The sequence below is a fragment of the Cryptomeria japonica genome, chromosome 4 (genome assembly GCF_030272615.1).
Source record: "Cryptomeria japonica chromosome 4, Sugi_1.0, whole genome shotgun sequence".
In the NCBI taxonomy this organism is placed as follows: domain Eukaryota; kingdom Viridiplantae; phylum Streptophyta; class Pinopsida; order Cupressales; family Cupressaceae; genus Cryptomeria; species Cryptomeria japonica.
Genome location: NC_081408.1, coordinates 241680603 through 241697167, shown reverse-complemented (window position 1 = coordinate 241697167; position 16565 = coordinate 241680603). Strand labels below are relative to the sequence as shown.

General features: G+C 33.7%; 1 protein-coding gene across 1 annotated transcript; it reads left to right on the top strand.

Moving 5' to 3' along the window:
- Positions 1-11460: 11460 nt before the first annotated feature.
- On the top strand, positions 11461-13853 carry LOC131065511 (glycosyltransferase family 92 protein RCOM_0530710). The gene is made up of 2 exons (XM_058000014.2): positions 11461-11801; positions 11902-13853. The coding sequence occupies exons 1-2, from the start codon at positions 11618-11620 to the stop codon at positions 13581-13583; spliced, it is 1866 nt and encodes a 621-aa protein (XP_057855997.2). The 5' UTR covers positions 11461-11617; the 3' UTR covers positions 13584-13853.
- The last annotated feature ends 2712 nt before the right edge of the window (positions 13854-16565 follow it).

The window sequence follows — 16565 nt, the reverse complement described above, 5'->3', positions numbered from 1 at the left end:
ATTTAAATTAATAAGGAGGAATAGTTAGTGAAATTGATGTTCATAAGCATGGGATAATATTAGGTGTCTACACCTACTTTGAATCAATGATGGCATTTGTAGTCACTAATCTCTATTTGGTAATGTAAATTCCATACCATTTAGTTAGCTATTTTGGATCCCAAATTAGCTCACTTTTCATGGTTTATTCTTTTCAAATCCTTCCTATTGGCTCTAGGTTATCATATTTGAGATTTATTGACCTTTGTTCCCCATTTTGTGGGCAACTAGAGTATTTTAGGCATCTATTTTTCATTTTGTCCTAATTAAAGCCCAAAATGTTTGGACCTAGATTCATAATTTTTCCAACCCCTTCAAACTAAAACCTTTTTCATGGCTCATGTTTCTTTTAAAGGGTTGGCCTCACATCTTTTGGAAAGTCAACTACGGTTCTTTTAAAGGATTGGCCTTACATCCTTCACAAAGTAAACTAGATTTGGTATGCTTTAAGGTGGAGATTCTTTTCAACATATGGAAACATAAAAAAATTGATATTTTATGTCAATTTTTTATATTGCTCAAAATATTTTATTGTATATTAAATATATGATTTTTTTTAATATTTTATTAAAAATACAAGAGAAATCTAACAAAGTTACACTTGAGCTGGCTCATTTATAAGTGCTCCTTGACTATTTGAGCAACACCCTTGTATAATGCCTAGAGTTCCTCTATATCCCTCCTCCTCTAGGGGATTCTCACCTTCTTTCAAGTGCCATCATGAAAGGATTCTTTTTGCTTGTGCTAGATGTGAGAGGATTGCTCCTAACTTCTCCTTCAATTGCAAGAAGGGATCATAGTTAGTAGGCCTGGTCATAACTTTCTCTTCAACACTCTACCTCACTGTTGCTTGTGGAAGGAACTTCGAGGTGGCCTACTAGTGGTACTTATAATTAGCTTGATATTGACAAGTTTTCTCAGTTAACTCTTTCTATTTTTCCTACCTATGAGCTATAAAAGAAGAAGAGAAATGTAATGATAAATATTTTGATGGGTGAGACCCTCTCATTGACACCCCAAACTTAGTTGATGTATGGAGTAAATTGAGAAACTGATATCTTCTTCCTCCCCCTTCTACTACTACTTTAGCCACTTAATGGCCTAGCATTTCTTTCTATATTTTTATGCTCCAAGCTATAGCCTCACGTGGACTCTAAGGGTGTGACTTTTTTCTACCGACCATTTTTTTGTGAATATGCATAATATTTTTCATAGATGATAATCTATGCACTTATTCACCAAAAAAACATTGTACACATGTTTCGATGGGTTAACCTAGAAAAATATGTCCTCTTTTCACACAATGCCAACACTACCAAGGTATTTATAAATATTTCCAACTCTCAAATATTAGGAGTAGGGGATATTAGGTAAAGAGGAAAACACGATTTTATAGATTTCTAGATCAATTTTATAAATGAAGGACATATATTCACAATTGTAGACTCAATATTGACCCTCAAACTTGATCCAACATAGAGGAAAACATTAATATGATTTGAATTTGATAGCAAATTGAGATTCCTTGTTCTATATCCTAAGACTTTTAGGTTTTGGAATCTTAATTGGGTTTATTCATATTTTCTAATAAAGTTAAGAATCGTTATACATTATATTTATTTTTCTAAAATAACTATTATAAATTAGTCAATTTTCAAATTATCACTACCTATTTATCTATTTATTAATCTAAGTTAGTTATACTTATATACATGTTATTGACTTAAGAACCTAAATTTGATGATTGTATGGTTGTATAATTTGAAGATTTTAATCATAAAATATAATCAAGATCTTTGAAACATTGTACCATATGAAAAGTGAGAATATGGATATACTCTTGAAAATCATATATGATATATATTTTAATATTTGAAATGTAAAATTCTAAAAGGATAACCACTAAAAATAATTAATTTGAAAGGAATTAAGCTAACCTAAAGTTAAAAAAACATCCTTCACATTACTTTATATTTCCTTAGTAGAAGAAATTTTGGTTTTAATTTTAGATTCTAATGAAAAAGGACTATTATAAATTAAGAATAAATTAAATAGAATTTGACTTCTAATGACATCTTACTTTCTAATAGACAATTATTTTCATCCTTTAACTTGCATCAAATATATTTATTTCATATTTTTTCAAAGTGCCACATAGTAGGAGTGCCTTTATTGTCTAGATAGTTGTTTGAGATAACATATTGTTACAAGCCATATGTACCTACCTTTAAAGTATAGTAAAAAAATTGTTAGTTATACAACTGATAGATAAATTATGGCAAAGATTTAAAAGAAGAATACATAATAGTAGGTTAACAAATTGTCAATTTATTTTGATTATTGTTTTTACTTTTTTAATTAATTAATTTATTTATTACTATTTGTGATAGGCAATACTATTGCATTTGTTGAAGTCCAACTAATCAATTAGTTTGCACCAATACCTGATTTTTGTAAAGTTGAGATTTATATTTGTAAAAATTATTTATCTACACTATTTAAGGTTTTTTTGGATTTCTTTGTATTTTTTAAAAAGAAATGTCTATTTTTATTATTTTATTTTTATTTTTTATTATTTATAATATTGTAAATAAAATATTTTTTCTAAATAAATATATAAATTTTAATAATTATTTTTATCTCAAAATATAAATAATAAAACCAATTATAGGGATTTGATTTAGTTTTAATAAAATTAAATGAAAAATTAAATACAAGTATTTCTATTAAAATCTAACTATTATATGTATTCTTTATAAATGTATTTTAAATATCTTTTTGAAATCATTCTATTTTTAAATACTTTTTGAAAATCCTAAATTTTTAATCAATTTAATATATACAAAATAATATATAATAAGTTTTAATCATCAATTTAAATATTTTTCATTAAGTTATTCAAAAAATATTTATTTTCACTTTGATAATTATTAATAAATATTTAATTAAGATCAATTATAATTAATATTACATAAACATAAAAAATAATATAATACTACATCAAAAGATTAATAATTAAATTTAAGATTAATTTAATTATTATAATTATAATTATATAATTTTTTAAAATATTTTCACTATAAAATCTGTATTAGTATATTATAGTTATTTTACTAAAAGAAGAGTTATAATCAATATTACATATATATTTATATTAATATAATTTTAAAATAAAAATGGTTCAAAATTACAATAATTAAAAATTAGACCCACATTTTTAATACAATTCAAAATTATAATAAATAAAAATTAGAAAAAATATAATAATTAAAAATTAGATCCATATTTTTAATACAATTCAAAATTATTATAAATAAAAATTAGAAAAAATATTTTTATTACAATACTATGACGACAAGGCACTTGTTATTTTGAATTATGATTATTATTATTATGTTTGATTAGATTGACCCTAGACCTTCCCCATTTTTAACCAATTAAGCTCGTATAAATATATTATTATTCTAGTAGTGAATTGATATTATTTAAAAATTATATTATTATTAATATAATATTAAATATTTATAAATAGATATTATAAATTAGAATAATATATTATATTATTTTACTAATAATATATAATTTAAAGAATAATATATACCTTGAAAATAGGTCTAATAATACTATAAAATAAAGTACTATTACTATATGTTATTGTAATATTATTGTATTTATATTAATATATTTAAAACAATATATTATTAATACAATTAAAATAGTACTGATGCTCTGCAAAATACACAATGTTAGATTAAAACCTGTGGTCGTATAACACACAAAAACACAAGAAACCGTTAGTGTTAATCAACCAAAAACTAATCTAAGCAGACATATCAAAAGAGACACTCAAAACATGAAGAAATATTTAACTATGAAAGTAAATATAACAAGGCATCTCCAAATGCCTTCTAACATGCTCTTAGCTCCTTCTCCTTTGTTTCTTTCATCTCCAAGTTCCAAATTAGTGTAGCTCTTAGCAGCTTTTTGCACTATGGATGCTTATGGGGGTTCAAGATTGAAATGTTTACTCTAAAAATGTTATGCAAATGTGAATAAAAGCTAATATTAAATGATATGATGCTAAAATGATTTATTTTAGGCCAAAATAACAATATATTAGTGATTTATGTTAAATGTTCTCTAAAATTCACTATAGATTAAATGCATACAAGTTTTTCAGGATCTGGATTATGAGGAAATGGGCTCTATTTATAAGAAAAATGGAGCAATGGATGGTTGAGATTGAGTAATCTCAACAAGGGTCAGGATTGAATGATATTCAATCCATGTGATGGCTTTCAACCCAATCCCAGGATGACAAGTGTCAATGTGAGATAGGTTGAGAGGAGAGGGAATAAGCATTAAATGCTTGACATGACCTGAAGGTTAACTTGGGAGTTAAGGTCAAAGTTGGGTTGAGTGGATAAATTCTTTATTCAAAAAATAAAGCCTTTCTCCAATGGATAACTCTTGTGCAAAGGTAAAAGGGATAACCATGGTCAAAGCAATAAATGCTTGAGGAGACACATGAGTGCAAGTTGAATTAACCATAAATGGTTATGTAAGAGCCATAAGTGGTTTGGAAAACTTTAGAGGTTAAATTGTTGGACACACAAAGCATTAAATGTTTTTCAAAGACTTTGAAGTCTTTGAGAAGTGACTCCAAGTTGCTTATGAATGTGACAATAATTAGGGGATGGATTACGTTAATTAAGAAGGGTTTAGAAGAATCTAGAAGGGGGCTTAGGAATGCAAGTGGATTTGATGGGTGAGGGAAAATAGGATTTTAATTTAAATAAAATTCATTTATTTCAATAAATGTGTGCAAGTTGTATTTGTAGAAAAATGCAAGTGGGGGGATAAATGATTTAAATAAATGTTTTATTTAATTTATTTAAAAGAGGAAAAGAGGATTAAATGAAATAAATATGATTTATTCATTTAATTGATTTGTGAATTTGGTATAATAAATTAATTAAAATAAATTGAATAATTTATTTAGTTAATAGGAGAATGTTTGAAGATGAATTAATTAAATATTAATTTAATTAATTGATGGCTAGTGGGGTTTTAATCAAATAAATAGCAAATATTTATTTAATTAAACTAGACAGATTTATGTGACTACAAGTACTAACAATAGTAATTTATACTAATTAATATATAAACAAGCACATAATACTATATTCTTAAAATTAATATGTATTTTTAGAGAAAATATATATAAATATTCATTACAATATTATATTATATATTCTTACAATAATATTCTAATAGTATGATATAGAAGATACATATCGAAAAAATTGGACTGTAAAAATAGGAGTTGCGAGCGCTTCCTCATCGCAGTTTGTAGTGACTGGCTAAAAAATACAATTTTAAGAAGAGAAGAAGGCTATACTTATCAAGAAGGTCATTAATGAGGTGGTCGCGTGTGAAGTTAAAATTAGAAAGTGAATGAAGGCCCTAAATTTGGACGCACAGAAGCAACACCATCGCCTTTGAACAACTAAAGTCAGTGTGCAGGTTGGCAAATGTGATGGCCATTTTTGCTTTTAGTTTGCAATCCAACAGATCAAACGCATCAATATTACTGTTAAATCTTTCCGAGTGTTTGGAAGGTGAAAAGTAAAACCCTACCTTACACAGAACTGAAGAGGATTCTGCACCTTCGCTGCCTCTGCTTCCGTCGATAACACAAAAGAGAAAGAAGAAAATACACTTGTATGTGCTAGATTATATTGGTTTTTGAAGGAGGGAATTAGGTCTAACCATTCGGAAACACAGGAGACAACCCAGAGTGTGGGAAGTGCGAAAAAATCTTTTCGATAGGCTTTGGAAGGTGAGAAGTTGCAGTTCCCTATGGAGGCAAGGTTTGAAACCAAAGATGCTACAGCCGATCCAATGCTCCTCTGAGTGAAAATCAAGCACCAGGAGCCGCAAAAGCTTCAAACGCCACCAGAATTCTGAGAACTACTTTTGTGAGAAAATCAAAGCGCTGAGGGTGGAAGCTAGATCGAGGCTCGCAGGGGCTGATGCAACTTCCACGACGTCTACATGGAGGAGTTAATCTCCTCCACTCGGTTTGCATATCCTTCTTCGCCCACTTGCTATTGCATTTCATGTTTTCATTTATTCTGCTCTGCAAATATTTATTGCGATTAACTTCACCCACTTGCCCTCCCCCGCGTGGATCTAACCTTGGTTTCCAATGGAGCCAGAGTCAGACGGAGATATTAGTAATCCTAAACCCTCGCCACAGACATTACCAGCCCTAGCTAAGTCCTTCGCCGAGACTGTCGCTCAAACTACAGATGGAGTCCTCTCAACGACGCACTTCCTTCAGACTCCAGCAGGTGAAGGACCCAGTCAGGACGGTAAGCAACGATCCTCAGATCTAGAACCCCCATTCATTCGGTCTCCTCTTCACTTGCAGGACTTACTTCTGACACTAGCACCATTAATCCCTCGGCTTCAAATTCGCTCAAAGAAATAGAGGACAATCATATAATAGAGGTTATATACACCAATAGAGGTCTAGAAGAAATTAGATCTAGCACTATGCTCCCTGACTTTCCAGGCTCCCAGTTGTCTGGGTCCGACATAGGAGGAAATGCCGATACTAGAGCAGAGCCTCCAGAACCTAGTGAAGATGATGAGGAATCTATGAAAGGACACTCCCTTAATAAAAAAAAAAGGTAGGCCTATGGGCTCCAAAAACAAGAAGAAATCTAGCGATCAACAACGATCTCCCTACCAGCCCCCCATAAACCCTCTACCTTGATGAAATACATATCATGGAACATTTGCGGCCTTGAGTCACCTGACAGAAAATTTGTTATCAAAAGGTTTTTGGATTTTCACAAAAAATTAGATTTTCTGATGTTACAAGAACTTAAATCTGTTGGGTTCTCCCTCGACGCATCGCTTGACTTCATTTGGCGAGATGCAATCAAAATCTGTACCAACCATCCGAAAGGTAAAGGAGGGGTTGGGCTTCTTCTCACCCCTAAATGGGCTATGCACCTCAAAGATAAAGGAACCTCTCCCTGTAATAGAGTAGCTTGGGCTACCTTAGAGATGAAGGGTTATTGCTTTGGCATATGCTCCATTTATGCTTCTAATGATTATAAGGAACAAATATCCCTCTGGAATTGGTTAACTTCCCAGAAAAACTTAGAAAAGCCTCATTGGGATATATTCAAATAACATCTGCAACTCTTTGACCCCTTGGAAGTCACCAAACCTGACAACCCTAACCTATGGCACACTTGGTGCAACTTTCAGCAAAGCACCAATCGGATCTACTCTAGGTTAGATAGGTTCTACGCTAATAAAGACTTCTTCTCCTTTTCCCCCAACCAGTTTGGGAATGTGGTTGCGGTCCTACCAACTACCCTGTCTGACCACTTCCCCATCTTAGCCATTATCAACATCAGAAACTCCATCACCCCTTGCCACTCCCGCAATAAGAAATTCTTGCTTAATACCTCCTTGCTGCAAGATGAGGATGTCCTTATTGCCATCAAATTAATTAGACTCTTCAATCTGCAACCACATCTCCCCCAATCCCCCTTGAGTAGATGGCAGACGAACATTTCTTCCTAGCAGATTCTTCTCCAAACCATTGGCCAGAAGAAAGCCAAGGACTTCAGGTTCATAGAAAAAAATCTTACTCTGTGCCTTCACTCCCTTGAGCATGAAATTCAACTGCAACCCTCTTCCCCTACCTTGGCCAGGCAGGTCTCCGAGGCTAGAGATATTCTCAGAAAGCACCAGCAGGTTAAGATCAGAGGTGCTTTCATCAGAGCCCGTAACCATTGGCTCCAGTTTGGTGTAAGGGCTCCAAAATATTCTTTAATATGATCAAACAAAAATAGATCAGGGAAAAAATTGATAGAATATCTATAGACAATAAGGAACTCCTTGATATCTATGACATCAAAGAAGCCTTTGAAGTATTTTACAAGACTCTGTTTACCTCTGAGGATAATGAGGCTTTGGCAGATGCCCGCACCAGATGTAGGACCATTATCCCTAATAGAATCTCTGAGGACCAATCCAACCTCCTCAAAGCTAAGCTAATCGTGCACGAAATCAAGGATGCCATTAAGGCTCTTAAGGATAACAAAGCCCCAGGCCCTAATGGACTTCCTGCTGAATTCTACAAAACTAACATTGACTGGATTGCCGACGACCTTTATGATATCTATAATGAAGCCCTTGCCACAGGCACCCTGGGGGAATTCATAAATAGGGGTATCATTAAGCTTATCCTGAAAGAAGGGAACAAAGCCCTGATTAAAAATTGGAGGCCAATCACCCTCCTTAACGTCTCCTACAAGATCCTGGCCAAAGCCTTAGCCTCCCGACTTGAGAAGATCCTCCCCAAGTTCTCCTAGCCAAAGCCTTAGCCTCCTGACTTGAGAAGATCCTCCCCAAGTTCATATGTTCCACCCAAACAGGCTTCATCAAAGGCAGGTACATCCTAGAAAATCTTGTAATGAGTTGGGAATCCATGGAATGGGCCAGGACCTCCAACCAAGACGTCGCCATGTTCCTTGTCGACTTTAAGAAAGCATATGACAGGGTGGAATGGAACTTCATCCTCATGATGCTCTCTGCCTTTGGCTTTCCTAGCGAATTCTGTGACTATGTTCGAATCCTCCTTAAAGATGCATCTCCCTTCTTGAGATCAATGGGACCCTCTCCCGGTCGATTCTCCTCTCTAGATCAATTAGACAGGGCTGCCCCCTTGCCCCTACTCTATTTGTCATTGCTTCTGATGCCCTGTATTATCTCCTTAGAGATGACACCCTGTCCCCCCGTGTCCAAGGCATTACCCTACCGAATGACTCTGAGCTGATCAACATCCAATTTGCTGATGATACCTCGTTCTTCCTGAAGCTCTCAACACACAATATTGATTCCCTCAATCAAAAACTTGACATTTTTGGTAAGGCCTCCGAAGCCCGGGTATCCAACACCAAATCCATTCTACTTGGTTGGAAAGAGAATCCCCCGGACTAGCTTCAACAGTTTGGCTATGCGTGGAGAGGACCCTCTAAACTAGTCCGTTATCTTGGCATCCCCTTTTCTTTATCTCCCTCTCTTAAGGACATGTGGGGCTAGGTGAAGGGAAAGATAGACAGTAAACTCAACAAGTGGGACAATAGGTTCTCTCCCTTGCTGGTAGGATTCAAGTCTGCCAAAAAATCCTATCCTCATACAGTATCTACTACTCCTCGGTTTGGATGTTTAGCAACTACCAAATCTTTGAAATCCAAAAGGCTATCAGACGGTTCCTTTGGTCGGATGGGAAGGGTAAAAGGAAAGCCCACGTGGTCAAATGGACCTGGTGCCACTTGGATAAAAAACTTGGTGGGCTAGGCCTCAAGGATCTTAGACTGCAAGGCATCTCCCTTGCAGCCAAATGGATATTCCACTCTTTGGAAGGGTAAGAACCCTAGAAAATCCTCATTAGGAACAACATACAAAATGGTGTTCCCAAAACAACCAAAACTTGGAAAGCTCTCCCGCTCAGTGACCTAATTGCTGACAGCTTTCCCATGTCTGTCCAAGGCACCTGGGTGTTCAAATCGATCTGGAAAGCCTGGGAGCATGTGTGTGGTCTAATTAGCAACTCGAGCATCAACTCTGATAAGTCCCTACACGGTGAAAGGTCAATATGGTGGAACTTGCATCACAACTCCAAACCCCTTGCCCTAACCCAAGGCTGCTCAGCTAAGCATTGGCATAATAAAGGAATCAAGTACATTATGGATATTCTTGAACATGATCACCTTATTAGCTGGGAAGCCCTTAGCACTAAATATGACCTCCCTGCATCTCATAAGAAGACATACAATATGATTAAAACTGCTTGCGTTCCCTTTAACCTCCCTAAGAACACCCATGTAGATGCCCAGAGGTACCTTTCATTCCTATGGAAGGATGGCTCTACCCTCCCTAAAATCAAAGCCAAATCTATCTACGCCCTGTTAAACAGTGATCCGTCGGTGATTGAGCACGTTAACAAACTATGGTATGTTAATCTTAGCTCCCACACTTGGCAGCAATCTTTTGTGAAACTCTGGCGGTCCCCCATTCCTCCTAAGATTCAGTGCTTCAGATGGCAACTTATGTTGGACAGATTACCTATTAGGATATCGACTGAATATGACCAATGCTCTGTCTGCAGAAAATCTAAGACTGCGCGCCACATCTTCTTTGATTGCCCCTTTGCTAGAGATATTTGGCTTCTGTTTGGAATTTCTATTGCAGAATTTGTGTTTCCTCTTGTTATAGTTACTAGTTTTATTCATGGACTAAGAAAGGATACTAATCTTGTTTGGCAAATTTTATCTTCGTATATTCTTTGGTTTATTTGGAAACTCAGAAATGAGGAGTTGTTCCAAGGTATTAAAGGGAACGTACTGAGTTTTTTTAAAAACTCACACATTACAAAATTGTTGTGCAGGTCTGTTTTGTGATGAACCTCGAGAGAAATAAGCTACTGCGGTTCCTAAAAGATGGCAGGGCAACCATGTTTGTTTACGAGATGCAAGACAACTACGAATGGGCTAGGATCGCAGAGAACCAGACCTCCTTCGATAAGGTAGTGCAGAAGCTGATAAAGGATCTACAAGACAGCAGGCCTCCTCCCTTCAACAGGATTGAGATGTGCTCCCAGATCCTTGCTAGAAAGAAGGTGGTCTGGATGGAAGGCGAACAAGGTTGGACCACATGGCTGGAGGATCAGGATGAGATCCTCCAATTCTGATTTATTCTGCTATGCCCCCTCTTTTTGGATAGTTAGATAACTGTATATATTCCTCTGATTGGCGGTTGAGGCCCTGCCCCCCGCTCCCTAGTTTTGTATAAACTCTCTGTCTATATTTTGAACTCTCGATTTCTAATATAAAAAATAATATGATATATAAATTATATAATTTTTAATATACAATTTAATGTATTATTTAATAATATATTAAATAATATACTATCATATTATACTATTATATTTTAATTCTTAATAATTTAATGCAATATATTTTTAAAAAAATATATGACACTTTATATGAATATATATTATTTTATAATATTTTAAAAAAAATAGAATATAAAATATTTTTTCATGAGATTATCTCTAGTGCTTTTTCTAAGTCAATTGAGAAACTTTCTTTAATTATAATAATAAGTGTAAGATTACATTAAGCGTTTTTGATATTTCCCTAGAATTTTTAGCAAATAAGATTAATAATTTTTTATATTGAAAATATTTTAAATTACAAATTAATAGAAAAACAGTCAGTTAAAGCCAACGTTCTTGACTAGAACGGAAACATTAAACGATTAAAGTTTGTTATTATTTAATATTCTTTCACTAAGCGTTATGTGATAATCTGTGCTTACAACTCATCAATCCTTATATGGACGATCCCTAGAAGAAAAAGAAACTCAGAGCTTCTATATTGGTATCACCAAACATTCCTTTCTGAACCCAAAAAGTTTTAGAGTTGATTCACAGATCAAAAGGAGAAGAAAAGCTGAGGGGAGGATATTTTCATTATTAGGCATGTTGTTCAGGTACAGACATAGCAGCACCAAGGAAGAAGGGTGGAACAAGGGAGTTTCAAACACTCACAAAGTGTTTGCAGCATCAGAATTAAAGAAGCATCGTGTGGGGCTTTGCAGTGCAATTATATCTCTGGCCCTCTTTTTCACCATTGTTGTTAATGCTCTCAATCAGGTTTATCAAGGTATGTTCTTCTTGTCTTCTAATTGTTTCTGTAATATTAAGAATAAACTGGTAGGATATCATGATTCTCATTTGAAGTGTTTATCTTGCATTCATGACAGATAGCAAGCAAGAAAATGTTACTCCTTTGGTTTTGCATGCAAATCAAGAGAAACTGGCTGTAACAAAGGAAGTTCAAGGGCTGGAAGTTTCAAAAGAAAGCAAATCATTGGTATTACTTAAGGAAGAGGAGATTTATATTCAGGACATTGTTTTACTTCCTGAAGAAGTGCTAGTTCTAGTCCACTTTCCCTCTGCAGATTCTGCTACATTTGGACATCCATCTAAGATTCTCTGTATACATTCTGATGAGATTGTTACTAAAGTGAATGGAGTTGAGCACTTGCAAGGGAGAGTTGCAGTAAGGTGTGAATTGCCTAAGCAAGAAGAACAACAGCCCTTGAAGGATCATGTAACCAAATTATCATTTCTGTCTCTAATGGACACAGATCTAAACAGACATGTCAGGCAAAGAAACCAGGCTTCTAATGGAAATATCATTAGTTGGGACTTTTTGGTTTATGAAAGTTTATCTACAAGTGCAGATGTGGTTTTGTTTGCAAAGGGGGTGAATCAGAGAAAAGAAGTGAATGCAGAACCAGAATCTCTGCTTTGTGTATTCAATGGAACAGTGGAGACACTTGTGAAAGTCTCTAGCCAAGAAGTTTTCAGATGTATGCACCCTCATAAATCATATAGAGATGAGCTGGTTGGCACCAAAGTTTCACTTAAGTGGCATGGCCAGCTGATTCCTTCTGTGGCTTATTATCAACTGCCCAAGACCAGATTATCCAGAGGAAATGAACCCAGACACCACCAGGAAGTTTTATGTTCATGCACCATGGTTTTCAATGTGGCTAAATTTCTTAAGGAATGGATAATGTATCATTCATACTTGGGTGTGGAGCATTTTTTTCTGTATGACAATAACAGCGAAGATAACCTAGTGGAAATTGTGGGGAGCCTGGCTGGTGAATTCAATGTGACCAGGCATCCTTGGCCATGGATCAAAACCCAGGAAGCTGGATTTTCCCACTGTGCTTTGCAGGCTAAAAACAAATGCCAATGGATGCTTTTTTCAGATGTGGATGAATTTGTTTTCTCTCCTAAGTGGCCGCATCATCTGCAAGAGGGCAACAGATCCAGAAAACAGGCAAATGAGACCAGGTCCACAATCAAATCATCTCAGATGGGTGAAAAAGCATTGAAGTCATTGGTGATGGAGAGGAGCCATAATCCAGAAAAGCATAATTCAGGCAGTGGGATCCAAATTGGTCAGATCTCTATAAAATGCAATAACTTTGGGCCATCAGGACTGAAAATTCACCCTGAGAAAGGAGTCACCCAGGGATACACATGCAGAGAAAAAGCCCAGCAACGCCACAAATCCATAGTTTTGCTTGAAGCACTACCACCCTCTTTAGTTAATGTTATTCATCATTTTCAGCTGAAAAGAGGGTACAAAAGTGAATACTTGAAACCATCTAAGACAGTGATAAACCATTACAAGTACCAGGCATGGAGTGAATTCAAGTCCAAATTCAGAAGAAGGGTGTCTGCATATGTCGTGGATTGGAAAGAGTTGAAGAATGCAGACTCAAAAGACAGGACTCCTGGGCTTGGAAACCATGCCATTGAACCTCCACAGTGGGAGAAGAGATTTTGTGAAGTGAATGATACTGCATTGAGAGATTTTACTTTGAGAGTGTTTTCTTCAGGCTCAAGAATGCAGTGGCAACTGTAATCATAATGGAGAAACCTACCTTACAGGAAATCTAGAAGAAAAGGAAGATGGTTACCATTATGAGGTAGAAAAACTATAACTTCTCCTAGAATGGTAGTTTTTCTGCCTCATATTTTAGATTGCCACTGTCTTTCTTTCTATTCATATGGTCTCACAATGACACAAAACTGTATACCAACACACCAAATATCCCCTTTTTGGTTCTGGATTAACCAGATCTCCAAATTTATTGTAGTCATGTCTTGATGTATTAAAAAATGATATTTCAAAATTTTGGTGTTTTGAATCGTTGCCTGAAATTTAGTTTGAAGGATATTAATCTCTGGATGGGCTTTTTTGTGAACATTCTTCACCATAGCCTGTTAGGTAATGACAATTGCCAAATTGTGTTTTAAGACAATGAGCAAGCAATTGATTAGTTGTAACTGACTTCAAAAATTTGAAGTGTCACAGAAGTTGACAATTTGGTTTGAAACTTCAATTGATAGTTATATAGCAACAATCTTTCAAAGTTCATCAGTTAGGTGACAATTTTAAATTTTGTAGGGTAGGACATGTACTTTTCATGTCTAAAACAGCTAAATTGTTCTGTGTATTACATAATAGTTTATATACTATAAATCATCTATAGATCCAAAAATAAATTGATAGTTTCATTCCATTTCATTTCCAAATGGAATGGTGAAAGTTCGCCATCATAATTTTTGTTTGTACAATAGCTTTTTATATGCTGAAGCTTACATTATAGGTTGCAGTACAAAGTTTGGATTTGGGTTCATTATAGTACTTTTACTTACTGTCAGCAAAACATTTGGTTATGTCAATTTTTCTTTATCTTAGGAACACTCTAAGATTAACAAAATACACTTTTATCTATACTACTATCTTAAACACGCTCTTCCTTTACTACTTGTTATGGAATTGTTTAGTTTTTTTGAATATTTTAAATATATTTGCTATGATTAAAAAGAATTTCTATTTAAACTAAAATAATTTTGCTTTGTTGTGATAGTTGGAAGATAGGTGAAGTTCAACTCCCAATGACCTGGCTATTTCAAAATTTAACAAAATACACTTTTACTTACATTACTAATTTGTATGCATATAGCAAACATATGTGTATTTATTCTCTCTCCCTCTCTCTTTCACATATTTATTTATTTTTGTTTTTAGATTAGTTTTGCCTTCCTTTTTATTACTTTTTATTAATTTGTTTATTGTGGGAGTTTCATTTATTTTGGAGTGTCTTCTTTTTATTTAATTATATTATTGTTTTAATACTTTTTTTTTTTTTTAATTCATTCTTTGTTAAATTGTTTTCTCAGTGTTATTTCATTGTTTTATGGTAGGAGACATTTAGGAAATTTTATATCTAGGGAATATGGTTGTAGGAAAAATTCCACCTTTGGTTGGTGTTATCTTGTTATCACTTTTTCATATCCACTTATAGTGGAATGATAATTCCACATTTGGTGGGTGATCCGCCTTTAGTGGAATTATCTATTATTTTCTCCCCCACGCTTTTGACCCAAAGCTATGAACCCGTGAGGCCACGCAAGCACAATGGCCCAACAAGGACTTCACCAACAAAATGTTTTAACCACGACACTACATGTCCGAAGACTAGATTAGGAAGTGTGATTTGAAACGTTGATAAAAAATAATATTATTTTAAAATAACATGTACGTTATTTTAATAATTAATATCTAGAAATACAAGATGTAGACACATGTAAAGGTAGTCAAGGAAGGTAGAAACCAACTAGCGTCAACTACAAAATATGACCTGCATGCCTGTTATGGTTTGGTTTTATTCAAACTACCAGTTATGAACTTTAATGGCCTATGTACCTGCTATATGATTAGTTGAATGGCTATTATCTCTAGTAGTTTAGTTTGGATGCTAGTTACCTGTTGGAATTTTCATTTATTTTCTTGACTATGTTTGGTTGAGGGATAATTGACATGCAAAATAAATAATTGGTATAGTATTATATGGTTTTTATAGTCAAATCAAAATTGGAACTCTTCATACTTTCCAAATTCACTACAAACACTCATAACTAAATACACAAATTTTAAGTTGTCTTCACCAGTTTAAGCATTCTATATTACCATTATTAATTTAGAACATTCTAAATAATACAGTGGCAAATTACAATTTAAATGAAGAGCAAAATACTTCCACCAACATTTGGAGGAACTATGCTGCAAAGAAGCCTTGTTTATATTGTACAATAATTATTAATAATTGACTATTGATTAATTTATGAGTCATGGTTCATTTATTATATTTTGTTAAATTATTATGAACTTAGATATTTTGACATGGTTACATATTCCCTAAAAGGACTCTCAAACCCTAAAATTATATTGTTTAAATGATGAATAGATCTATCTACTAAATTAGAGATGGCCAAACATTTTTAGGATGGTTGGTCCGATTCTATTTGAAAATCAATTAAAGTTAACTAAATTTAGAACAACATTCTACTATAATTGAATTCGTTAGCACTAGGAGCACCTCTTGATATGCTCCTATGATTTTGAGATTCAACATATTCAATTTAAATTTAATGTACCCTTGGATGCATGTCATCATATTTTCTTTATCAAAACTATAATGATTTATTGTAATTATAACTTAATGTACCCTTGGATGCATGTCATCATATTTTCTTTATCAAAACTATAATGATTTATTGTAATTATAACTTTCTAAAATTATTTAGTATAATTTTATTTATGTCATCGCATTTTATATTGTAAATTAGGTGTTTACAATAACAATATAAGATTTCTACAAAACTATCTAAACAACATTAACTCCTCACAATAAGAAAAAAAAATCTCATAATAATCTACTAATTATCAACACACATACAAATTCAGAAACACACAAAAAAATTATTTATTTTTATCATGAATGAAAAATATTTATACATGATGATTTAAAATTGAATTAATTAAATAACTTATAAC